The sequence below is a fragment of the Bufo bufo genome, chromosome 3, assembly GCF_905171765.1.
Source record: "Bufo bufo chromosome 3, aBufBuf1.1, whole genome shotgun sequence".
NCBI lineage: Eukaryota > Metazoa > Chordata > Amphibia > Anura > Bufonidae > Bufo > Bufo bufo.
The window spans coordinates 98,388,729-98,414,843 of NC_053391.1; the positions used below are offsets into that span (position 1 = coordinate 98,388,729).

The 26,115-nt window shown below is 43.3% G+C and overlaps 1 protein-coding gene across 1 annotated transcript in view; it reads right to left on the reverse strand.

The window, feature by feature from the left end:
- Positions 1 to 26,115, reverse strand: part of CPD (carboxypeptidase D) — a 99,140-nt gene that overhangs the window by 37,809 nt on the left and 35,216 nt on the right. The window contains exons 3-4 of the mRNA XM_040423389.1: positions 5,635 to 5,777; positions 356 to 525 (exon numbers count right to left, since the gene is read on the reverse strand). Of these exons, the coding sequence (XP_040279323.1) occupies positions 356 to 525; positions 5,635 to 5,777 (313 nt within the window). The remainder of the gene's footprint in view (positions 1 to 355; positions 526 to 5,634; positions 5,778 to 26,115) is intronic.

Below are 26,115 nucleotides of genomic sequence, written 5' to 3' on the forward strand. Positions count from 1 at the left end.
AAATTTTAAATCACAAAAGCACTTATACAGCAGGGTGTACTATACCATTAGGGAATAAAAAATGAAACGGCAGTTACAATTTAAAGAGAATCTGTCAGCAGTTTTGACTATGCTGAACTGTTGACAATGCTGGAAAGACACTATAAACATACTTTTTGAAGAGCTTATACCATCAGGAGAAGTAGAAATATGAAATTTTATTCTGCAAGATTCTGCGTGCACTGGAGGGGGAGCTCCAATTTAAAGTGTGTTTATAGTGTTCTCCGCAGCATCGTCAAAACTGAAAGGAAAAGGGGGACTCATCTTAACCATTGCTATGGGGTCCATGAGCTCCATTGAATATACCCCTACTCACCCAGTAACTGAAGCAGTTATGTTGTAGGTCCCCGGAGCTAGCAATCTCTGAAAGTTTCCCAGCTTGCCAGTGGTGATGTTATGGTTAATCTCTGATACAGATATAGTCACGTTCTCAATGCCTTTCTGAGTAACAGAGTCTTTTACAAAGCCTTTGGCTCCAATGTGGACCTATAAATGAAAGAGGAGACACATTATAATTCTATACAAAAATAATTCCTATGACCACATAAAACTGTAACAGCAAGGTCCTACTATACAGTCCAAAAATGATGACTATTACATTATCTCCTAGAATCCCAAAAGACTGCACAAACCGTGACTGTCAGTGCTGATCTTTATAGCAAAAGTCAAGACGACCTTAATGTTTGTATAGAGCAGTGATGGCGAACCTGTTAGAGACCGGGTGCCCAAACTGCAGCCCAAAACCCACTTATTTATCGCAAAGTGCCAACACGGCAATGTAACCGGAATACTCCAGTCCAGTAGAGTATATTTTCCATGTACTTTATCATTTAAGTATAATGACCTGCCTACATTCAATGTGCTGTCCGTGCTGTTCATAGTGTGCCCAGCGCTGATGAATGGCTGGTAATGGCAGAGTATATTGGTACACCATAGACTTTTTTTCCAGGGTGCGGGTGCCCACAGAGAGAGCTCTAAGTGCCGACCTCTGGCACCCGTGCTATAGGTTCGCCATCACTGGTATAGAGAATGAACCTACATAAAAAGTTGAGTAATCTTGCAAATGCATTACCTGTATTGGACTGATCCTGTGTGCTAGCCTGTCTCATAATCAAAAGCTGTATTCAAAATTCTGCAGCCTCCAAAGCTAAAATCTCCCAGCGTCCCTTGCTGGCTGAATGTTGGCACGCTAGTGATTTGCGAGGATCATTGTATGTGCAGGCACTGTACCGCGATCCCATGCAGGATAACCTCACTGCGACACGGCACTCCCTGCTGCCCCTGGATTGGCCAGCACGTCTCACGTGAACAGTGCTGGCCAATCCAAGAGCAGGGATGGACAAGAATGAAGTGCCTTGGGCTAACCATGCACGGCATGCTTCAGATAGTCTGAGAACTGGTGCGGCCATCTTGGAGGACAGAAGAGAAGCCTGGAAATTTTGGATCTGCAGCTAATAAGAAGGCCACCAGTTAAGTGTTCCAACGTATTTTTTTCTTGAACCGAAGGGTCACTTTAATAACAATTTGCTGATTCTAGCATGCATTGCACAACACGCATGTAGAAAAAAAAAAAGGCTGAATTTGGGACACGTTTTTGAAACTTTCTTGTTGAAAAGAATTCTGGATTAACGAGTCTTTTATTAGACTGTTCCTTTAAATCAGTGCAACAGAAGACATGTGTACAAAGTGGGGCAGACAAGAACTGCACCGCTGAGATTGGGAAGTTATGGGACAAAAAGGAAGGAAGAATGATCTCCGCTGAAAAAGAACGGGTAAGGGCTCATGCACATAAATGTATTTTTTGTCCACATCTTATCCTAATTTTTTGCGGATTGCATGCGGACCCATTCACTTCAATGGGGTCGCAAAAGATGCAGAAAGCATCCGATGTAAGTCCATTCTGCGGCATCTGCAAAAAAAAATAGAACACTTCCTATTCTTGTCTGTATTATGGACAAGGATAGGACTGTTCTGTATACACGCTTACACAGAGAACGCTATCAATCAAGTTGATGAAAGGAGTTAGAAAAAATAAAAATAGCAGTAGGACCTGAAGTATTGCCCACACGGGCGGCGCCAACACCTTTTCAGTTCTAACGTCAGCCTTCTAGTGGCAGCTGGGCATATACCCAATGGTGTCGTATTCCCAATGTCATTAACGAGAAAATCCAACAGCCATTCGCTGGCCAACCTACAGAATATCACATTTTCCTAATCTTGTAAAAAAAAGCTTGAACAACCACCAGAGAGGCCAAGGAGGTCTCAACAAAATACATGGTCAGTCATAACAGGAAGAACCAAAACGAAAACCAGCACCCAAGGGACTGGAAAGAGGACACGTACTATGATGCCAACCTCCCCAAAGTGTCAAGTTATAGGAAATGCTCTCTCGCTGGCATGCTGCAAGTGTTCCTTCAGATCTAGACAGAGCAGAACTGTCAAAAATAAGACACATGCTAAAAACTGAACTCCAGCCGGCTGTGCACAGGACATTATATACTCGCAGCACATAAAGCAAAGTGAAGGACCATAGAAAATACATGTAAAATTCCAAGAGGTCACTGCCAAGTCTGAGCAGATCCCCCCGAGGGGTGATGCAAAGGAAACGACATTACTAGAAACAGCTAGGAATGTCTTCTGCACAACCCACGGACAAACATTTGCAGCAGGATACATTCTTCTTTTTTCTCAAAAAAAGGAATTTTAGAAAAGCCATTTAAACCATGAATGAAATAACTGCATAAATAGCAATTACCCCCAAAAAATGTCACTATCAGAATTATTTAATAAAACTCCTTAAAAGGGACTGCACCACCATCTGGATCTGAATACTTTTGTAATTGAACTGTAATTAAAAAAATAGTATAGCCTCTGAGTTAGTTATTCAGTAAAATGTGTCTGTATATCGCCACCTGCTGTTTGTTCTTTTCTTTATTTCTCAGTCCACCTCACTGAGGTGGTCGCACATGCTCAGTTTAAATCTTCAACTGCCACCAGCCATATCTTTTGTTAACAGCTGTGACAGTTACAGGGAAAGAGCTATAGCAGAAAGGACCTCCTGAGAATGGCCATGCCCTGAGCTGCTACAGCAGAAAGGACAAACTCCCTGAGCTACCAACCTAAGGTCTCATGCACACAACTGTATTTTCAGTCTGCATCCGACCTGCCTTTTTTTTTTGGATCAGATGTGGGCCCATTCATTTCAATGGGGCGCAAAAGATGTGGATGGCTCACTAAGTGCTATCCGTATGTCCGTTCCGTGGCCCTGCAACAAAGACAGAACATATCCTATTCTAAGTATAGGACAGTTCTACAAATGTTGGGGGGGGGGTGGCATGCAGACAGCCAGGATCAGCCGCGATCTGCAGGGCTCAATAACAGATAGGATCGTGTGCATGAGGCCTTTAAGAAAACATAGGAAGGCAACCGGAGCAATGAACGGGGAGATCTCTGGATCCATGTGCGGTACAGGGCTGGTTCTAGGTTTGATTGAGACATACCATATGATTTTTATTTTTTACAACAATCATGGCAGAATCTAAGGACACAGTCTAGATAAGTACTTAAAGGGAACCCGTCACCTCTATTATGCAGACCTCGCTGACCTGCTGAAAATCAGCAGACTAGTACTTTCATAAGGCACGAGCGCTGTGAGAGAGATTAGTCTGATGAAACTACTGGCCCCACCCTCCCTTTCATATCACACAGGGAAGAAACCTGCCAGTCATGGACAGTAGGCGGGGGAGGCCGGAGCCACAAGTCTCATTGGACTCATCTCTCTCATAGTCCTGGCACGTGCTGTGCCACACACACAAAAAAAAAAAAAACACAACACATTCATTTTATTCTGCAGGTAAGTACAATTATAGAGACACCAAATGTATAATGTTTTTGCTATGTTTCACTACAAAAAAAAAAAAATAATAATCATAAAGATTAAAAAGCTTTTTTTTTTTTTTAGGAATAAAAAGATGGCTCTGAGTTGCCATATTCTGACACCCACAACTTTATTTTTCTACTGGCAAAGCTGTGTGGGGGCTTATTTGATACCATTTTTGGGAAGCATGGGACCTTTTGATGGCTTTTTTTGTCAGTTTTTGGGGGGGAGGCAAAAAAAAAAACCCTCTAGCATTGTGTTTTTTTCCAGCAAATTGTTGCAGATGCAGCATTACCACCAGCACCAATGATCTGTGTGCGTTTGTGTGCCGCAGTGCTTTACAGACATCATCACTGGCACCAGTGGGGCTCACAATCTAAGTTCCCTATCAGTAGGTCTTTGAAGTGTGGGAGGAAACAGGAGATTTCAATAGGAATCTGTACCACAGTTGACACGTCTATTCCGGAGGAGATTTCTACCCGGAAACTGTGGCGGCTAGCCAGACACTGATTAACTCTATTGAATGGGGCTAATCAGCGTGCACATTGCAAATAAATAAAAATACAAAAAAATAAAAAATAAAATACATCTGGACGCACCCTGAGAGATGTGAAGTCTCCCAGTCCTCACTATAGGAAATTTACCCATACCTTCCTGCATCTTCCATTCTTGCACAGCATCAGGTAACCAGCAGCATGCACAATAACACAATGAGGAAGAGCTGCAGAAATGAGAACCCACCTACTTACATGGTACTCAGTGCTTTATGTAGATGGAGATAGTCATATGTTGTTAACTTAAATTGGAGTTCAAAGGTAGACATTAGAGCAGATATACTAAGACGGGCCTTACAAACGCCAGTCTTAGTCTGAAGTCCATTGGCCTCCTAATAAATTTGGCATGTGCAGTCCGTGCGCCAGAAATTCTAATCTTTTTGAATGGTCATTTAGGTTAGTACGTGATGTAAGTGACAGTAAATCTGTTGGGCCCGGGCACTCTGCTCTCTCTAAACTCTGCCTATTTTTCGTGAAACACGGACGTGTGAATGGGGCTTTAGCTGAGCTTCTGAGTGTAGAGGCTCATTTGCATGTAATAAAACATCATTTCTCTCAGCAATGCGGACACATATGAACATGGGACCAACACAGATGTCTTCCGCTGCCAAGTGCACATGTAACAGGTCAGCCAGTGTCATAGGGACAAATCTGCTGACAGATGCCCTTTAAGGGCTAGAAGACTCTCACAATCAGTTTGCAGTGCACTTTCGCCATAGGCACTGCAAATGTAAAAAGTATCTATAGGCCCCCATTCACCTGACAGAGGCCAAGAGTATCCTTTTGGCCTCTGTTGGGCCTGTATGTGTTCGTATATATTTTTACTGTATAGCAGACTTTGCTATTCCATACAGTGCGGTATACCTTTAATTACTATAGAAACCTATGGGTGACAGATGACACGGCATGGCCATACAGTGGCATCCATCAGTCTCTGTCAGTATGCCTGACGTGTACCCCCCAACGGACACCGCAATGTGCAGTGAATGTAGTCCAACAGGTCCCATGTTAGATAAAACCACTAACGTCTACAAGTTACAGGTATGACAAATCAGGGAAAGGTAACATCTCGGCGATCCATTATGACCAACAAGACGATAAGCTCTGATGAAGAAGCAGTGAAAAAGATAAAAACATATACAAATGAGTAAAACCATGAATTACCATTTCCATGAACTTCAGAAGCGACTCTCTATTATTGTCCCATTCTTGCGCCAGTTCGGAAGCCGGTGGGTACTTGCAGCAGGACAGTTCAAACGTGACTTCCAGGCAGTTCCCCCATACATAATTGTAATCCTGCATCCCACCTGCAGAGGGCAGAAAACACAAAACAGAACTTACTATGCAAATCCTACCTCATAGGTGCAATGAGCTGACTGTACCCGGCCTGCGGTACCAAGACCCGGTCTGGTTGCCATCATCAACCAATGGTTTCATTTAGGACCCAGCCCCCTCCCCCATACATATTAAAAAGAGGCCATGATAGACACCCAACAGTGGCAGTCATCAGCTTTAGGCTATAATGTTATCAGCAATCAGTTTTTCAACAGCTATTAATGGCATATTCATTAAACAGATAACATTATATCCAATGGCTGATGGACGCTACTGTCCGGCATCCGTTTTAACACATCTGTTCCCCAAAAGGATGTAATGGCATCCATTCAACGGATAGGTCATAAAAAGTTATTAAAGAAATAGATATGTTTATTCTAGGGCTATGCAGCAACGTTTGCTTGCGACGCAAGATCGCAGTGTGGTGCTGCCTGTGCCGCGACGTACTGAATGAGGTCGCAACACGATCCACAAGCTGCCGCATCAAGGCTGGATTTCCTGCAACTGTCGTAACTTGTAGATCGCAGCGCAACTCCATTCACTTATGACGAACGCAGTGCAACGCTGATCTTCAGCTATGTTACATGTGTAATGTGTAGTCCTGGCCTTAGGGCTAGGTCTACACGACGACATTTGTTGCGCAACAATTTTTATAATGGTAGTCTATGGTGTCGCACTTCGCAATCCATTCGAAATTGATTTTTCTGCGACTGTTGCAGTGCGACACCATAGACTACCAATATAAAAATTGTTGCGCGACAAATGTTGCAGTGTAGTTGTGCCCTGTCGCGTGACAAATGTCTAAAAGGGTTGTCTCACTTCAGCAAATGGCATTTATCATGTAGATAAAGTTAATACAAGGCACTTACTAATGTATTGTGATTGTCCATATTGCCTCCTTTGCTGGCTGGATTCATTTCTCCATCACATTTCCACGTTTACGACCACCCTGTAATCCAGCAGTGGTGGCCGTGCTCGCACACTATAGAAAAAAAGTGCCAGCCTCTCTGGTGGCCGGGACCCTGGGAGCTCACATATGCTGGTGTTTTTTCCTATAGTGTGCAAGCACGACCACTGATGGATTGCAGGGTGGTAGTAACCCCTGGAAATGAGCAGTGTATAATTTGATGGGAAAATGAATCCAGACAGCAAAGGAGGCAATATGGACAATCACAATACATTAGTAAGTGGCTTGTATCAACTTTCTCTACATGATAAATGCCATTTTCTGAAGTTAGACAACCCCCTTTAAGTCTCAGAAAACCCCTTTAAGTCAGAATCAGACCTCCAAAATCCTTGCTGTTCCTGAGAGGAGATGCTTGTGGACGGCTGGGGATTCTGCACAGACATGTGGTAGATCTAGCAGGAGGTCCATCAGGCAGGGGTTGATTTCCCATAATGCGGCTATATCTTGCATATTAAGTTACTGATTCTATGAGCCATGGCGAGGAAAAATATGGAAATTTCCTAACATCTGCACATTTTGCAAAAAAAATTAAAATAAAAAATATCCTCCTTAATTTCCATATACATATATTTTCATGCTCTGACCAAATGTGACAATGGCCCATAGATTCCTGTGGACAGATGTCCAGCCTCCAAAGAGAAGTCCATTGTACCCTCCTCATAATGGACAATTGTGAAGAGAGAAGTGGGAGAGATTCCTGAAAATGGATAAAAGACATTGGCAGCAGCCAATCACAGCGCAGCTTTCATTCTGTATCCTGCTCTTGAAAAAATAAAGCTAAAAAAAAAAAATTGCTCTTTTAGGCAATTTCATAAATCTGCCTGATGTGCTTATGGGCGCACTGGTCACGACAGCTAAAATCAGGGCTAAACTGAGCATTCATTAGACCTGTCCTATACTGTGGACAAAGCCACAAATCAATGCTGATGTGGGACAAAAATCGACACGATGCACTGGGAAGCAATGGGAGGCTTGAGAAAAAAAATAAAAAAAGTTTGTGTCAATGTTATCCAGGGCAGAGACGGGAAGGCAAACATGTACATTTTAAGAAATGAATGAGGCGAGACCACGTCGTCACTATAACATTGTACCGTGCAGCGGCCAAAGCAAATATTGTCCCCAATGTGGTAACGGCTTTTACTATTGACTTTATATCTTTATCCTGTCCTTGTACAAAGACATAACGAGCCTTTAATTTACCAGGTAAGAAAGTGCCACACGGGCCGGTCATATTCACATGCATCTCAATGCAAGACAACGGGCAGAAGTCTGTCTGACATCAGACACAACCCTAAACTGATGGTTTTGCACTCAAGTTCAATAAGTTTGTTCTGTGATTGCGTTCCGCGTGCGCAGTTTTTTTCCGCCCGGATTGCATCAGGATTGGATGCGTTTTCACACACATGAAGATAAACTGAAGAATAACCATTTACATCTCCAGCAACCATTAGCGAAAAACCCATTGCATCCGGATGTAGCCCCGTTCACTGGAACCAGAGCTGCGTGAAAAACGCACAATAATTTACAGGCGGAGATTTTCCTGAACGCAAAGATGATGCGTGAAAAACGAGATGCGTGAAATGAATAGGTCAGGATTCAGTCCGGATGCTCTGTGTTCACTGCATGCATCACATACAGACGGAAAACTCACTTGTGTGAAAAAGACCTAAAGTCATGGCTTCCACGTGTTCATTAGAAATGAGCCACACAACAACTTGCGGTGCGATGTCGGCACGGTCCGCCATAGATAGTTGCTCATAGCCTTGGCAGTACTAATGTCACCAGAAAGCTCTATAATATAAAGCACAGGTTCGCCTTTGAAACCACTACATACACAATTAGGGGACCTGTCACCTCTCCTGACAGGTCTATTTTAGCAACTACTTGCATCCTCCTTGGAGCGGCCGGTCACACATGCATGCAGCTGGGAGTACAGTGCATGCCGCACCCATGCCTGACTGGCGGCTCCGTTCATTCCAGGGGGCTGCAGTGCCCCCGTTCTCGTGATCGGTGGGGGTCTCAGCGGTAGGACCCCCACGATCTAATAGTCATACACTATCCACAGGATAGGGTAGAACTTATTATAACTGGAATACCCCTTTAACTGCTGTCTGACCTTGTGCAGGCAAAAACAAATTCCAGTGTGGCGCTTCATGATGGATCTATACACACTTCGGGGGTTCATTTAGGAATCTGAAATACGCCTATATTAAGCGTATTTCCAGCACAGATTGCGGTGCAACGCCTAGTTGCACTGCAATCTGCGACTTCTCCCCACTCACGCCAGGTCTAAAAAAGTGTGGGCACGAAAGGGGACAGGCCGGCGGGCCCATCTTATCTACCATTTTCCACGCCTGTTTCAGGAGTAGAAAAAGGTCTAAATGTAAGACAGCAAGGAAGCGGTCGTACATTTAGAACTGGAGGAGGATCTGCCGAAGTTATGGAGAGGTCGGCGCCTTTTCATAACTGCGGCGGATCCAGCTCCAGCTATGGGGCTTTATTAAGACCGGCGTCTAAGGCTACTTTCACACCTGCGTTAGAGGCGGATCAGTCTGGTATCTGCACAGACTGATCGGCACCTATAATGCAAACGATTGTATCCGTTCAGAACGGATCCGTTTGCATTATGAAGAACAAAGTCAAAACGGATCCGTCCTGACTTACATTGAAAGTCAGTGGAGGACGGATCCGTTTTCAATTGCACCATATTGTGTCAGTGAAAACGGATCCGTCCCCATTGGCTTACATTGTAAGTCAGGACGGATCCGTTTTCAATTGCACCATATTGTGTCAGTGAAAACGGATCCGCTCCCATTGGCTTACATTGTGTGTCAGGACGGATCAGTTTGGCTCCGCATCGTCAGGCGGACATCAAAACGCTGCGAAATGGAGGCTGAGCGGAGCCAAACTGATGCATTCTGAACGGATCCTTATCCATTCAGAATGCATTGGGGCTGAACTGATCCCTGAAACGGATCTCACAAACGGAATTCAAAACGCCAGTGGGAAATTAGCCTTAAACGCCGGCCTTAATAAATGTGCCCCTTCGTACAAGAAACCATGAGAACACAACTCAGAAGGATCGTTCCCTCTCGTATATGGAAGATTCTCTGAAAGTCTTCACAAATGGAAAGGTTTTTCTTTTACATTTTTGTGAAAACCTTTTCAATTGTAGACTTTTGTAGGTCTAAGAAAAAAAAACTTTCATTGATTCAAGATTAGCGCTACTGTATTACAGTAATAATTCTAGTCCTATGACGCACAGCAAATACCATGGATAATCCTAATCCGGGGCGACTGGTACGTAAACCTCTGATTTAAAGTTAATCAGTGATTAAGGCAGCTCAAGGCAGTTTTCTACTTTATCCTTGTGACCCTGGACTACGTCTTCTGACTAATGTCTCTGAGGAGCCCAGACACAGGGTATTCCTCTGTACCAGCACAGGAATATTACCAGGTTGGTATTTTACAGCATGCAATCCCTGAAATCCACTGTTACAGACTGAAATCATGATGAATCCAGTTATAAAAAGGGGTCGTCTGACGAGATACAAATCTATTAAGTGGTCAAAATGTAAAGCAATAACACTTACTAATGTGCCTTCATTCTGAATACTGACCAGTCAGCCCAATTTCAGATCTCTATTGTGCCCAGAAGTTCCACCTCAAAGTGTAAGTTCTGATTTAAGGTCCTTTTACACGGATGGATAGTCAGGCCGATTATTGTGGATGAGCATTTGTGTAAACACTCATTCCAGACGATTGTCCTCTGTAAAAGGTGCCGGCGACACCTGATAAACAAGCAAACGCTTGGTCATCTGCTGCCCAGGGACAATGATCTTCTATGGGGACCAGCGATCCCTCTAGTGATCACTTCTCCTTATGCAGCAAAGGTGACTGCTGCATGTAAATGCCGCCCCAGGACTCTGCTGACGATCAGGCAATTGTCTGGAAGGTTTAGTTAGTTAGTTCCCGATAATTGCCCAATATATTGGTCCTTGTAAAAGGACCTTTAGGCAGGAAGCTTTCCCATCTGTGTGTTGGTGACTTCGTACTCCCCGATTGTGCTGGAATGGAAGCGGGGAAAGAGGGGGGATCTGAAATTAAGCCAACAGGGCAGTATTTAGGATTATAGTCCCACAGCAGAGACTGGAAGGGTGAGATTGCAGACTGCTCTCCGTTCATGTCAAGACAGGAATGAGTCTCAGAGGTAGGACCAGTACCTACTGGATATTTATGGCATCTCTTATAGATATGCAATTAATGTCCTAGATGGGAATACCCCTTTAAAGGCCCCATACACATTGTCGGTGGGACCAGCCAGCAATCTAATGTGCATGTGGAGCTACTTTGTAACCCCCCCCCCCCCCCACCCCCAAAAAAACAGGGCTCATGCACACGACTATGTATTTTGCAGGTTGGAAAATTCGGATGCGCAAAAAAAGCAGATGACATCCGTGTGACGTCCGTGTTGCATTATTTTTTTTTGCGGATCCATTGTAACAATGCAAAAAGGACAAGAATAGGACTTTTTTTGCGGAACAGACTTGCGGACATAGGGACACGGAATGCACATGGAGTCAATTCCTTTTTTTGTGGCTCCATTGAAACGAATGGCTCCGCATACAGTACAGGCCACTAAAAAATAAAAAATAAATAAAAATTGGAATGGAATGGACACGCTGTTGTTGGGACTTGTGGGCACCCTTTACTTTTGCTCTTAGGCCGCTTTCACTCGGTCAGTGTTTGATCAGTCATTTCCACCAGTGATTGTGAGCCAAAACCAGAAGTGGATCCTACACTGAGATAAAGTATAATGGAAAGATCTGCACCTGTTCTGTGTTTTTTACCCCAACCTGGATGGCTGAAAATCACTGATCAAATACTGACCAAGCACTGATCGTGTGAAGGCGCCCCAAGTCTGGCAGCTGCTAATTTCTCTCCTTTGCCAGAAATACAAACCATTTGGCTCAGTCTCTGTAACTTTATATTCACACTATAATAATACATGTTCAGTGTTAGGCCTCATGCACACGACCGTTGTGTTCCGTTCCGCAAAATGGGGTTCCGTTGTTCCGTGATCTGTTTCTGTTTCCGTGTGTCTTACTTTATTTTTTGAGGATCACCAGACATGAAGGAAAGTTAAAAAAAAGTCTAAGTCAAGTTTGCCATGCAAATGATAGGAAAAAAACGGACGCGGATGACAATCTTGTGTGCCTCCGCGTTTTTTCACGGTCCCATTGACTTGAAGGGGTCCGCAAACCGTTTTCCGTGAAAAAAAATAGGACAGGTTATATTTTTTTGACGGACTGGAACCACGGATCACGGACGCGGATGACAAACAGTGCATTAACAGAGTTTTCAACGGACCCATTGAAAGTCAATGGGTCCGCAGAAAATCACGAAAAACGGAACAACGGACACGGAGTAAAACAACGGTCGTGTGCATGAGGCCTTAATGCTGGGAAATGTCCCCGATTATGTACATAAGGTGTGCTAGCAGTCTGACGGTTTCTTTTTGTGATGCATCTGGCGGGTATGTTTCGTCATTCCATTTTTTGATTAGCTGTACTGAAAACTGTAGTATACTACCCTTTTCAATACAGAGAATCAGGTCATAAGGGTATACTGTGCTACATACCTTTTTACCAGTCTGGCAATTAGATATGGAGTTTGCAGAAGTACAAGTGGATGGAGATTAGCTGCTATGATGTCTCCCATAGACAGCACTCAATCCTCCTTCTATGAGCAGCCTGTAACCTGATCCTTTAGGCTGGGTTCAGACCTGAGCGTATTTGATATGCGCGTTTAACGCGCTTTTTTGTCGCGCATTTTTATGCGCGTTTTTTGCAATAGTAAGCGCGCGTTTGTGTGATTGAATGCAGTGTCCTATGGCCACAAACGCGCGTCAAAACGCCCCAAAGAAGCTCAAGAACTTGTTTATGCGTCGGGCGTTTTACAGCGCGTTCAAACGCGCTGTAAAACGCTCAAGTGAGAACCAGGGCCATAGGGAAGCATTGGTTTTCATGTGCTGAGCGTTTTACAGCGCGTTTGAACGCGCTGTAAAACGCTCAAGTGTGAACCCAGCTTTAGTCTCCTGATAACCCAAGACAGGTTTTAGCAGTGAACTGAGAGTTAGTGATCAGTGCAGGAGATGGAGGGGATGGAACCACTATCTTATGTCTACAGTTTGTTTTAAAGAGGACCTGTCACCTCTCCTGACATGTCTGTTTTAGTAGCTACTTGCATTTCCTATGCAATAACAGCTCTGGAGAATTATTTCTTATGACTAGGGTTGTTCCGTTCTTCTCATATTCCTGCTAGACATTTATAGGATAAAAGGTATATATGGGTGTTACCAGTTAGAAGTGTGTCCCTGCACAGTCTGCTACTGGCAGCACTGATTGGACAGTGGAACCCCCAATTAGTAACTCCCATCTGTACCTTTATCCATAAACTTCTAACAAGAATAGAAGTATGGAAAGTCATAAGAAAAAATGTTCCAGAATTGTCAAGAGACATGTCAGGAGTGGTGTCAGGAACACGACCGCACACCATCACACAGGATTCTGATCTAAAGAGAAGTATACATATGACAATGACCCGGAAACCTACGGCAGAAGCACTATGAAAGAGACAAGTGTCATTTCTCATGAGCCAAGCAAACATTTTTTATGCTAAAATAAATATAAAGGAAATGTTATAGGCAAACAAAAGCTATTAGAAATGGTGACCTTTACACGCATCCACCCACTATGTACACTCTGGATACCACCCGCTCCTGTAAACACTTCACTGCCATCTACCAGGTACCAATGATTTCCGTGTGCAAAACATTTCTAGATAATAGAACGATCAGATAAGACTTCTGTGGCGAGACGGGGAGGTCTTACCCCAGAGACTGCATGTGGGAGGATAAAAACGTAAGACGACATCACAAGATAAATGTCAGCGAGAACCAGGAGCACAATGTCACGGTATACAGTCACTAGTATATGGTGAATGCTAGTCCTATTTGATATACAGTGTGTATATATTATAAATATTTTACACATACATACTAATACACTACTAGAAAATAAACATAACTGAGCCGAACGGAGCCTACGGACCCCATAGACTATAATGGGGTTGGTTAGGTTTCTGCGCAGAAGATGATTTTGGAGTAGAGACAAAAGTTGTGCATGTAGGAAACCTAACGGACCCCATTATATTCTTTGGGGTCCGTAGGCTCAGTTATGTGCTGAATCAGTCCTTTCCGTTCTCCTGCTCCAATAACTGAGCAGGAGAACGGAAAGGCTGAACGCTGATGTGAACTCAGCCTTAAAAGGGGTTATCTGGTAGTTCGATATAGATGATCTATCCTCAGGATAGGTCATCAATATCAGACCAGTGGGGGGTCTGACTCCCGGTACCCCCGCTGATCACCTGTAGAACGCTTAGGCCTCTTCCTGCGCCAGTGATGTCACGTTCATCAGTCACATGGCCTAACTGGGCTGCAATACCAAGAACAGCCACTATACAATGTACAGCGCTGTGATTGGTGAGCTGTGAATAGACAGAGCTCTGGTGAGCGCCGCAGTCTCTGCAAACAACTGTTAGGCAGGAGAGGCGGGAGTCGGACCCTGCCGATCTGATGATGACCTATCCCGAAGAGAGACCATCAATATCAAATTCCTGGATTACCCCTTTAACACAGGGAGCCAGGAGGTCATGCATGCAAGACGCTGGCAGTGGTCTTCAGTCATTTCAGGATTCTCGCTCAGTTGGTCGCATTCATTTCACCAAGAGACATTAGCTCTTTGTTTCACACATCAAGCAAGCTTGTGTCACTTGTGAGCCCATTGTAAGGCTGGCTGATTCTCACTCCGCCATTTATTTCTTTTACTATTCTCACTTCTATAGGATTTCAAACATCAAAAGAAAAACAGCAGAGACGGAAACTGTAGTCCATGGGCATAACGTTTCTAAAGGCAGTTTACATGGAAAGAAGTAAAGCTCATGTAATAACAGGGGCACGTTTAGGGCGTATTCTCACGACCCAGGAGCGTGCCACATGCATGGTCAGACGCTATACAAGTTTCAGTGTGAATTGGCCCGTTTTGCAATGTGGTGCTTGAACATGCAAGGTTTACAGACGAAACATATTTTAAAAATGGCCTTTAAATGCAAAAAAGATGCCGGTGGCTTTGCCATGTTCCACGCTACCAGCCTGTGAGGGTATAGTCTTTTTAAAGGCCATAGATAAGAGAAATGCAGCCTTTATATATTAATATTTCAGTTTTGATAAAGAATCGCTGAGGTGGAAGCATCTCTCCTTCCAACAGGGCGATACTTCTTTCTACCAGACAGGTAAGTAGCATTGCTGGTGTCAGTAGAAGAGCGACCTGCTCTTACTGGTGCAATATGGGCCTCGTGTGGATAAGCGAGGGACCACGGTCATTTTGAGCAGGTTAGAACCATATTATGCACTTAAAAGTCACTGATTTTCCTTCTGAAATGTGAGAAGTCCGGTTACAGCAGACCAGTGGGATGCTAGGAACGCAGAAAAAGTTCACAGCTCCCCCTGTGGGCAGGAGGAATTCTCTACAGGAGATGACTGTTCTCCAACTTGTCCCATGGGCATGATCATTGCCAATTTACCGCCTGATTCATCTGAGCAATGCAGAATGATTGTTTAATAAAGGCTACAGTAACATCTACCAAAAGCAAAGCAAATGTATACATACATACTTCTAGTGTGTGCACATATTACTATACAGATGGCATAAGCCTAAATAAAATTATAATATAGGGCAGTGGTGGTGACCTATGGCACGGGTTCCAGAGGTGGACCTCAGAGCCCTCTCTGTGGGCACCCACACCCTGGAAAAAAAAGTATATGGTGTACCAATATGCCTTAGGCTACTTTCACACTTGCGTTAGGAGCGGATCCGTCTGGTGTCTGCACAGACGGATCCGCACCTATAATGCAAACGCTTGCATCCGTTCAGAACGGATCCGTTTGCATAACCATGAACAAAAAAAAAAAAAAAAAAAAATTTTATTTTTTTTCATGATAATGCAAACGGATCCGTTCAGACTTTACATTGAAAGTCAATGGGGGACGGATCCGTTTGAAAATTGAGCCATACTGTGTCATCTTCAAACGGATCCGTCCCCATTGACTTCCATTATAAGTCTAGACGGATCCGCTCGCCTCCGCACGGCCAGGCGGACACCCGAACGCTGCAAGCAGCGTTCAGGTGTCCGCTCACTGAGCGGAGCGGAGGCTGAGCGCTGGCAGGCGGATGCATTCTGAGCGGATCCGCCTCCATTGAGAATGCATCAGGGCTGGACGGCTGCGTTCGGGACCGCTCGTGAGCTCCTTCAAACGGAGCTCACGAGCGGACACCTGAACGCAGGTGTGAAAGTAGCCTTAGACTGTTCCTGCCATTCATCAGCGCAGGCGCACTATAAACGCTTCCTTCCTGACAATCATTCTGCTCATCAGCGCAGTGTAAATGTGCCCCAGTCTCTTAGGTTAAAATCCATAAAATCCTTGTTAGGAGGCGATGGTCAAACAGGCAAGAAATCAGGGGTAACTGTATCCTCAGCCTTACTAACCCACATGACCTGATAACAGGTCCACAATGTCCTCTTATAGGCTGACTCTACTTTTAATTAAGTGACGGCTCGGGTTTCAGTCACGGATAATAAAGTATAGGGTTTCTCGGAGGCAGAGGTTGGCGCGCTGTGAACAGCCCATTGTATTTCACCTACACGCCAAACCATAACAGACTGTCTGCTTCATGTTACAAGTACTACTAAATCACACAAAGCTCTGAGGGGCAAGTGTCACAACCCCCACCAGAAGAGGAGCATGCCATCTACAATAAAGAAAACTCTCAGGTCAATGATTAAATAGAATTTTGAATTAAAATATGTAAAAAAAAAATATAATAATAATATAATATAATATAATATAATATAAGGTTTTGCGCTATGGTCTCATGTTTAATAAATTTATTTAGCCCTTTCACTTTCTGGGGAAGCTGAATAAAATGTAGTATAGTTCCGTCAAGGGATAATATGGGACAATTATCACATTATAACTTAAAGGGAACCTGTCATCAACTTTATGCTGCCCACACTAACAGCAGAATAAAGTACAGACAGGAGAGTTGATTTCAGCGGTCGGTAATTTAAAAGTTAAAAGTAAGTGGTTGCAGAGACCCAACATCACAATCATTGCAGACTGGGCCTGGAAAAGAGTCACGGCCACCTGAGAAGAGTCATGGTCATTCATGAATCCCTGCTCTCCTGCTGATGACTGACCGTCTTCTACCTAGTTTTCTCCCTTTCTCTCTAGGAGAGAACTGCCAATCATCAGCAGATGGGGGAGAGAGCAGGAGATTAGGAATAACCAGGAGCTAGATTTGACTTTTTTCAAGGCCTGGGCTGCAATGATTATGATGCTGGTTCTCAGCAACCACTGACTTTTAGCTCCTGAGTGACACACCGCTGAGATCAGCATTTATGGTCACTATTTAATGCTGCCCTCAGATTAGATTATGGTAGATTATGCCAATGTTGGAGGAAATGAGATGGAAATTAACAGCATGCAGATTAAATGGAGTCCAAAAGGTGAATCCTTTGGACTCCACTTGCCCCACTGAAGTGAATGGATCTGTCATGGTGTACAACTCTGAATACAGTTTTCGGGTGTTCAAATGTATGTCCCGATGACAAGACCAGCAGAGGGCTGAACACTGTGTGAACCTGGCCTAAAAGGTTTTTCATTATACAACCAAAAGAAAATGTTCTATACTTTGTGTATCCCTTCCTCACAGATCTCTGCCTGTGGTATTTGAATTGTAATTAAAGGGTTATTCCAGTTTTTAAATATCAGATGGATGAGCTTAGACACTGAAGGTCCTGCCACCCGCATATATATCTCATGAGATGAATATGATATACCTTTATCTGGTGCAAAATGATAGATTTGCTTCTCATGAATGAGGCCCTGCATGAGAAGGTAAACCAAAAAGACAGGAAGCAGAGGGGCTGGCTGTAGCAACCAATCAGATCACTGCTTTCATTTTCTAACCTGCCCTGGAACCAATGAGAGCTCAGATGTGACCGCTTTCTAAACTGACCGCTAGCTACCAACAAAAACTAAGAAAATGGCACATCAAGTAGTACAATGGTAGATGACAAACGTTTTCTGGTGTTATAAGACATGGCCGCCTTGAAGGAGACTGATCGACAGCCACTTGATGGACATTACAGGGGAAGTATAGCAGAAGTGAAACAGGCTGCCAGCGAGGAGACACCTCTGTGGTAGCGTCAATGACAGATGCAACACATATTTACTTGAGACTGGTCAGTAAACCGTTCTTCTCCAGGATATCCTGGTACATTATCATGAGTCACAATTTACAATGACATCTCATCCAGACATACAAAGTTCAATCACAAGCAGCGTCTCTAATCAGTAAGGGAAATGGCATATGGTGCCTCCAGAAAATACACAAAAAAATGCAAACAAATGAACAACGTAAAATGACCCAAACACCAATATACACTCACCTAAAGAATTATTAGGAACACCATACTAATATGGTGTTGGACCCCCTTTTGTCTTCAGAACTGCCTTAATTCTACGTGGCATTGATTCAACAAGGTGCTGATAGCATTCTTTAGAAATGTTGGCCCATATTGATAGGATAGCATCTTGCAGTTGATGGAGATTTGAGGGATGCACATCCAGGGCACGAAGCTCCCGTTCCACCACATCCCAAAGATGCTCTATTGGGTTGAGATCTGGTGACTGTGGGGGCCATTTTAGTACAGTGAACTCATTGTCATGTTCAAGAAACCAATTTGAAATGATTCGAGCTTTGTGACTTTCCAGTCTTCAACAGTCCAATTTTGGTGAGCTCGTGCAAATTGTAGCCTCTTTTTCCTATTTGTAATGGAGATGAGTGGTACCCGGTGGGGTCTTCTGCTGTTGTAGCCCATCCGCCTCAAGGTTGTGCGTGTTGTGGCTTCACAAATGCTTTGCTGCATACCTCGGTTGTACGAGTGGTTATTTCAGTCAACGTTGCTCTTCTATCAGCTTGAATCAGTCGGCCCATTCTCCTCTGACCTCTAGCATCCACAAGGCATTTTCGCCCACAAGGACTGCCGCATACTGGATGTTTTTCACTTTTCACACCATTCTTTGTAAACCCTAGAATGGTTGTGCGTGAAAATCCCAGTAACTGAGCAGATTGTGAAATACTCAGACCGGCCCGTCTGGCACCAACAACCATGCCACGCTCAAAATTGCTTAAATCACCTTTCTTTCCCATTCTGACATTCAGTTTGGAGTTCAGGAGATTGTCTTGACCAGGACCACCCCCCTAATGCATTGAAGCAACTGCCATGTGATTGGTTGACTAGATAATTGCATTAATGAGAAATAGAACAGGTGTTCCTAATAATTCTTTAGGTGAGTGTATATATCCTTCACCAAGTCTCAGACTGTAATCTTTATTCCTTCTTTCATTTTCAGACCCTCTAAAATTCAGTTTACAACCCACTCCTAGTTACAGACAATTCACATATGAACATGTCCTTCCCAATAATAGCTGTTGGAAGTGAGGCCTGTGTGTTCAGGATGTTTCAACCTTCACTAGCCCTCATGTATCAGCATACAGTGCATTCAGAAAGTCTTCAGACTAGGGGTCGACAGATATAGATTTTTTAGAGCCGATACAGATAACCTGTGAACTTTCAAGCCGATAATTTATACTGATATTCTGTGCATTTCCATTTTTATTTTTTTATTTTTTTTCTGTTATGGTGTTCACCACATATATGTTTATTTATTGTTTATATATTTTATATGTAAAATTGGGAAAGGGAGTGATTTATACTATAATATTTTGGCGTTTTTTTTTTCACTTTATATTTTTAATAACTATTTTCCCCCCTTAGGGGCTAGAACCTGGGATCTTTTAAATCCTTTGTCCTATTCACCCTATTAGATCTATATTAGGGTGAATATGATCTCACACTGCCCCTGCTGCCCTGAGCTTTGTGCACACAGCAGCAGGGAGATTACCATGGCTGCCAGGGCTTCAGTAGCGTCCTGGCTGCCATGGTAAACGATCAGAGCCCCAGGATTACACTTCGGGGACTCCGATCAGAAGCTGCCACCAATGAAGAGGAGAGAAGGGGGAGGGGGGCTCACTGCGCAACCAATGATTTTAATACTGGGGGGTGGGGGGCACACTGCGCCACCAATGATTTTAATACTGGGGGGTGGGGGGAGGGCGCACTGTGCTACCAATGATTTTAATACCGGGGAGGGGGGGTGCACTGCGCCACCAATGATTTTAATACTGGGGGGTGGGGGGGGGGGGGCACATTGCGCCACCAATGATTTTAATACTGGGGGATGGGCGCACTGTGCTACCAATGATAATTAAAGTTTAATACAGGAGGCGGGTGTGTCGGCGGCAGGATCACACAGCCGGCACCCTGCCTCTGACAGGGAGCTGCGATCAGTGGCAGCAGTTAACCCCTCAGGTACCGCACCTGAGGGGTTAACTGCCGCTGATCGCAGCTTCCCGTCGTATAGGCTGGGCACCGCCTCCTGTATTTGTATTAGACGTTAATTATCATTGGTAGCGCAGTGCGCCCGCCTCTCCTCCTCTCGTCTCTCCTCATTGGCAGCGCGGCACAGGGGGGAGGAAGAGAGTGACTCCTTCTCCCCTGTGCTGCTGAGGGAACATGGCTGCCAGCGCACTCATGTTCTGTGATAGCGCACTGGACGCATTATCTGCAAGGTTAGATGCAGATACCGATAACTTATAAAATCATGAATAGCGGTCGATAACATCGGTAAATCCGATAATCGGTCGATAACATCGGTAAATCCGATAATCGGTCGATCCCTACTTCAGACCCTTTCACTTTTTTCACGTTATGTTGTGCTAAAATTAAATTAAAGCCCCCACCCCTTAATCTGCACTTAATACACCGTAATAAAAATGTGAAAACAGAAGTTTCTAAATTTCTGCAATTAAAAAAAGGTAAATTCTGCATTTTGAATGGACCTAAATATTCAAACTTCGGCACTTGACATTTAGTTCTGGGGGTCTTCCATTTCTTTTGATCAAGTTTGAGATGTTTCTACATCTTGACTGGAGTCACATGTAGTAAATTCAGTTGACTGGACATATAAAAAGGTCTCACAGCTGATAATGCAGAGCAAAAACCAAGCCATAATGAGGAAAGAACTGTCTGTAGAGCTGAGAGACATGATTGTGTGGAGGTATATATCTGGTGAAGGGTACAAAAAAATTCTGCTGTACTGAAAGTTCCCAAGAGCACAGTGGCCTCCATAAGTCTTAAATGGAAGATGTTTGGAACAACCAGGACTCTTCATAGAGCTGGCCGCCCATCCAAATAAGTTATTGAGGGGAGAAGGGCCTTGGTAAGAGAGGCGACAAAGAACCCAATGTTCATTCTGGCTGATTTCAAAAGATCCTGAATATCAACCATCACTGCAGCAATACACTTATCTGGGCTTTATGACAGTAATCAGAAAGAAGCCTTTCCTCAATTAAAAACACATGAAAGCCCACCTAGAGCTTGCAAGAAAGGGCCTAAAGGACTCAGACATTTTTACACCAGGGCTATCATCCTGCTTCAATTGAAGATCAGATCACAAGAGCCACCAAGATCCCCAGAAGTCAACTTCTCCAATACAATGAAAAGAAACAGAACCAGCGCATACCTCTGGTTGTGACCTACAACCCACAACTAGATGTACTGAGGAAAACTGGCAAAAAATTACATCATGTCCTATGTAAGGATGATCAACTAAAAAACAGTCTTACCAGATACCCCCTTACTAGCCTACCGACAACCTCCAAATCTAAGGAACATTCTGATCCATCAGATCAAGTTCAAGGCCATGTACCACAGAAAAGTTCACAGTTCAGAAAGAAACCAGTCTGTGGGTATAATATTGCAGAGGTATTATAAAGGCTATGTTTTAGGGTGGTATTCTGTGACTACTGACATGTACCACAGAAAAAGGAACTCATCCCTGTTATATAAGATGCAAAACCTGTTCCCATATAATGACAACAGATAAGATCCGGATCCCCAACACACAGCAGGACTATAAGATCCCTGGGACATTCACATGTTCTACATCTAATGTTGTTTATCCGATTCTCTGCACTAAATGTCCTGTTAGAGGCCTCTACGTTGGAGAAACAGGACAGAAACACAATGCAAGGATGAGGTCCCACCGCCACACAATTAAAGAGAAGAAGCTGCACTTTCCTGTGGTTAAGCATTTCTGTAGCCCAGACACAATGAAGAACACATGAAAGTTCTCATATTAAAAAGGTAACTTCAAATCCCAAAGAGCTAGAAGAATTTGGGAATACAAATTTATAACACTGCTTGACACTTTGAATACTGGACTGAATTTGTCACCGGGATTTATGACACACTACAAGATCTAAAGAGTCTTCTATAGACATAGTCGGGGCACCAGGTCTCTGAGATAACATCTATTTAGAGACCATAAAACTTTCACACCTGTTATCTGTAAGATAATTAAGGACTCATTCTCAAGATCTTTGACATGTTGTTCTGTTATTTTTCAAATGTCCATTCATTCCCCCATGTCTCGGTTCTTATTGTATATACACTGCCTGTCCCAAAAAAATAAAAGTCGCCACCTGGATTTAACTAAGCAAATAGTTATGAGCCTCCTATTGGATAATTACTGCATGGGCGATTAAATTTCAACGGGCAACAAGTTATTTAACCCCAACTGGTGCAATGCGTTGCATCTCATTTCTTAAATAACCATGTCGAAAGACACATCTCGTGGTCGTGGAAAAGATGTTAGTCTGTTCGAGAAGGGTCAAATCATTGGCATGCATCAAGCAGAGAAAACATCTAAGGAGATTGCAGAAACTACTAAAATTGGGTTAAGAACTGTCCAACGCATTATTAAAAACTGAAAGGATAGTGGGGACCCATTGTATTCGAGGAAGAAATGTGGCAGGAAAAAATCCTGAATGATCGTGATCGGTGATCACTTAACCACCTCAGCCCCCAGTGCTTAAACACCCTGAAAGACCAGGCCACTTTTTACACTTCTGACCTACACTACTTTCACCGTTTATTGCTCGGTCATGCAACTTACCACCCAAATGAATTTTACCTCCTTTTCTTCTCACTAATAGAGCTTTCATTTGGTGGTATTTCATTGCTGCTGACATTTTTACTTTTTTTGTTATTAATCGAAATTTAACGATTTTTTTGCAAAAAAATGACATTTTTCACTTTCAGTTGTAAAATTTTGCAAAAAAAACGACATCCATATATAAATTTTGCTCTAAATTTATTGTTCTACATGTCTTTGATTAAAAAAAAATGTTTGGGTAAAAAAAAAATGGTTTGGGTAAAAGTTATAGCGTTTACAAACTATGGTACAAAAATGTGAATTTCCGCTTTTTGAAGCAGCTCTGACTTTCTGAGCACCTGTCATGTTTCCTGAGGTTCTACAATGGCAGACAGTACAAACACCCCACAAATGACCCCATTTCGGAAAATACACACCCTAAGGTATTCGCTGATGGGCATAGTGAGTTCATAGAACTTTTATTTTTTGTCACAAGTTAGCGGAAAATGATGATTTTTTTCCTTTTTTTTTTTTTTTCTTACAAAGTCTCATATTCCACTAACTTGTGACAAAAAATAAAAACTTCCATGAACTCACTATGCCCATCACGAAATACCTTGGGGTCTCTTCTTTCCAAAATGGGGTCACTTGTGGGGTAGTTATACTGCCCTGGCATTCTAGGGGCCCAAATGTGTGGTAAGGAGTTTGAAATCAAATTCTGTAAAAAATGACGAGTGAAATCCGAAAGGTGCTCTTTGGAATATGGGCCCCTTTGCCCACCTAGGCTGCAAAAAAGTGTCACACATCTGGTATCTCCGTATTCAGTAGAAGTTGGGGAATGTGTTTTGGGGTGTCTTTTTACATATACCCATGCTGGGTGAGAGAAATATCTTGGTCAAATGCCAACTTTGTATAAAAAAATGGGAAAAGTTGTCTTTTGCCAAGATATTTCTCTCACCCAGCATGGGTATATGTAAAATGACACCCCAAAACACATTCCCCACCTTCTCCTGAGTACGGAGATACCAGATGTGTGACACTTTTTTGCAGCCTAGGTGGGCAAAGGGGCCCATATTCCAAAGAGCACCTTTCGGATTTCACTCGTCATTTTTTACAGAATTTGATTTCAAACTCCTTACCACACATTTGGGCCCCTAGAATGCCAGGGCAGTATAACTACCCCACAAGTGACCCCATTTTGGAAAGAAGAGACCCCAGGGTATTCGCTGATGGGCATAGTGAGTTCATGGAAGTTTTTATTTTTTGTCACAAGTTAGTGGAATATGAGACTTTGTATGAAAAAAAAAAAATAAAAAAAAATCATCATTTTCCACTAACTTGTGACAAAAAATAAAAAATTCTAGGAACTCGCCATGCCCCTCACGGAATACCTTGGGGTGTCTTCTTTCCAAAATGGGGTCACTTGTGGGGTAGTTATACTGCCCTGGCATTTTCCAGGGGCCCTAATGTGTGGTAAGTAGGTAAATGACCAGTGAAATCCGAAAGGTGCTCTTTGGAATGTGGGCCCCTTTGCCCACCTAGGCTGCAAAAAAGTGTCACACATCTGGTATCGCCGTATTCAGGAGACGTTGGGGAATGTGTTTTGGGGTGTCTTTTTACATATACCCATGCTGGGTGAGATAAATATCTTGGTCAAATGCCAACTTTGTATAAAAAATGGGAAAAGTTGTCTTTTGCCAAGATATTTCTCTCACCCAGCATGGGTATATGTAAAATGACACCCCAAAACACATTCCCCACCTTCTCCTGAGTACGGAGATACCAGATGTGTGACACTTTTTTGCAGCCTAGGTGGGCAAAGGGGCCCATATTCCAAAGAGCACCTTTCGGATTTCACTCGTCATTTTTTACAGAATTTGATTTCAAACTCCTTACCACACATTTGGGCCCCTAGAATGCCAGGGCAGTATAACTACCCCACAAGTGACCCCCATTTTGGAAAGAAGTGACCCCAGGGTATTCGCTGATGGGCATAGTGAGTTCATGGAAGTTTTTATTTTTTGTCACAAGTTAGTGGAATATGAGACTTTGTATGAAAAAAAAAAAAAAAAAAAAAAATCATCATTTTCCACTAACTTGTGACAAAAAATAAAAAATTCTAGGAACTCGCCATGCCCCTCACGGAATACCTTGGGGTGTCTTCTTTCCAAAATGGGGTCACTTGTGGGGTAGTTATACTGCCCTGGCATTTTCCAGGGGCCCTAATGTGTGGTAAGTAGGTAAATGACCAGTGAAATCCGAAAGGTGCTCTTTGGAATGTGGGCCCCTTTGCCCACCTAGGCTGCAAAAAAGTGTCACACATCTGGTATCGCCGTATTCAGGAAACGTTGGGGAATGTGTTTTGGGGTGTCTTTTTACATATACCCATGCTGGGTGAGAGAAATATCTTGGCAAAAGACAACTTTTTCCATTTTTTTATACAAAGTTGGCATTTGACCAAGATATTTATCTCACCCAGCATGGGTATATGTAAAATGACACCCCAAAACACATTGCCCAACTTCTCCTGAGTACGGCGATACCAGATGTGTGACACTTTTTTGCAGCCTAGATGCGCAAAGGGGCCCAAATTCCTTTTAGGAGGGCATTTTTAGACATTTGGATACCAGACTTCTTCTCACGCTTTGGGGCCCCTAGAATGCCAGGGCAGTATAAATACCCCACATGTGACCCCATTTTGGAAAGAAGACACCCCAAGGTATTCAATGAGGGGCATGGCGAGTTCATAGAAATTTTTTTTTTTTGGCACAAGTTAGCGGAAATTGATATTTTTTATTTTTTTCTCACAAAGTCTCCCGTTCCGCTAACTTGGGACAAAAATTTCAATCTTTCATGGACTCAATATGCCCCTCACGGAATACCTGGGGGTGTCTTCTTTCCGAAATGGGGTCACATGTGGGGTATTTATACTGCCCTGGCATTCTAGGGGCCCTAAAGCGTGAGAAGAAGTCTGGAATATAAATGTCTAAAAAATTTTACGCATTTGGATTCCGTGAGGGGTATGGTGAGTTCATGTGAGATTTTATTTTTTGTCACAAGTTAGTGGAATATGTGACTTTGTAAGAAAAAAAAAAAAATTCCGCTAACTTGGGCCAAAAAAAATACTGAATGCAGCCTTACAGAGGGGGGGGGGGATCAA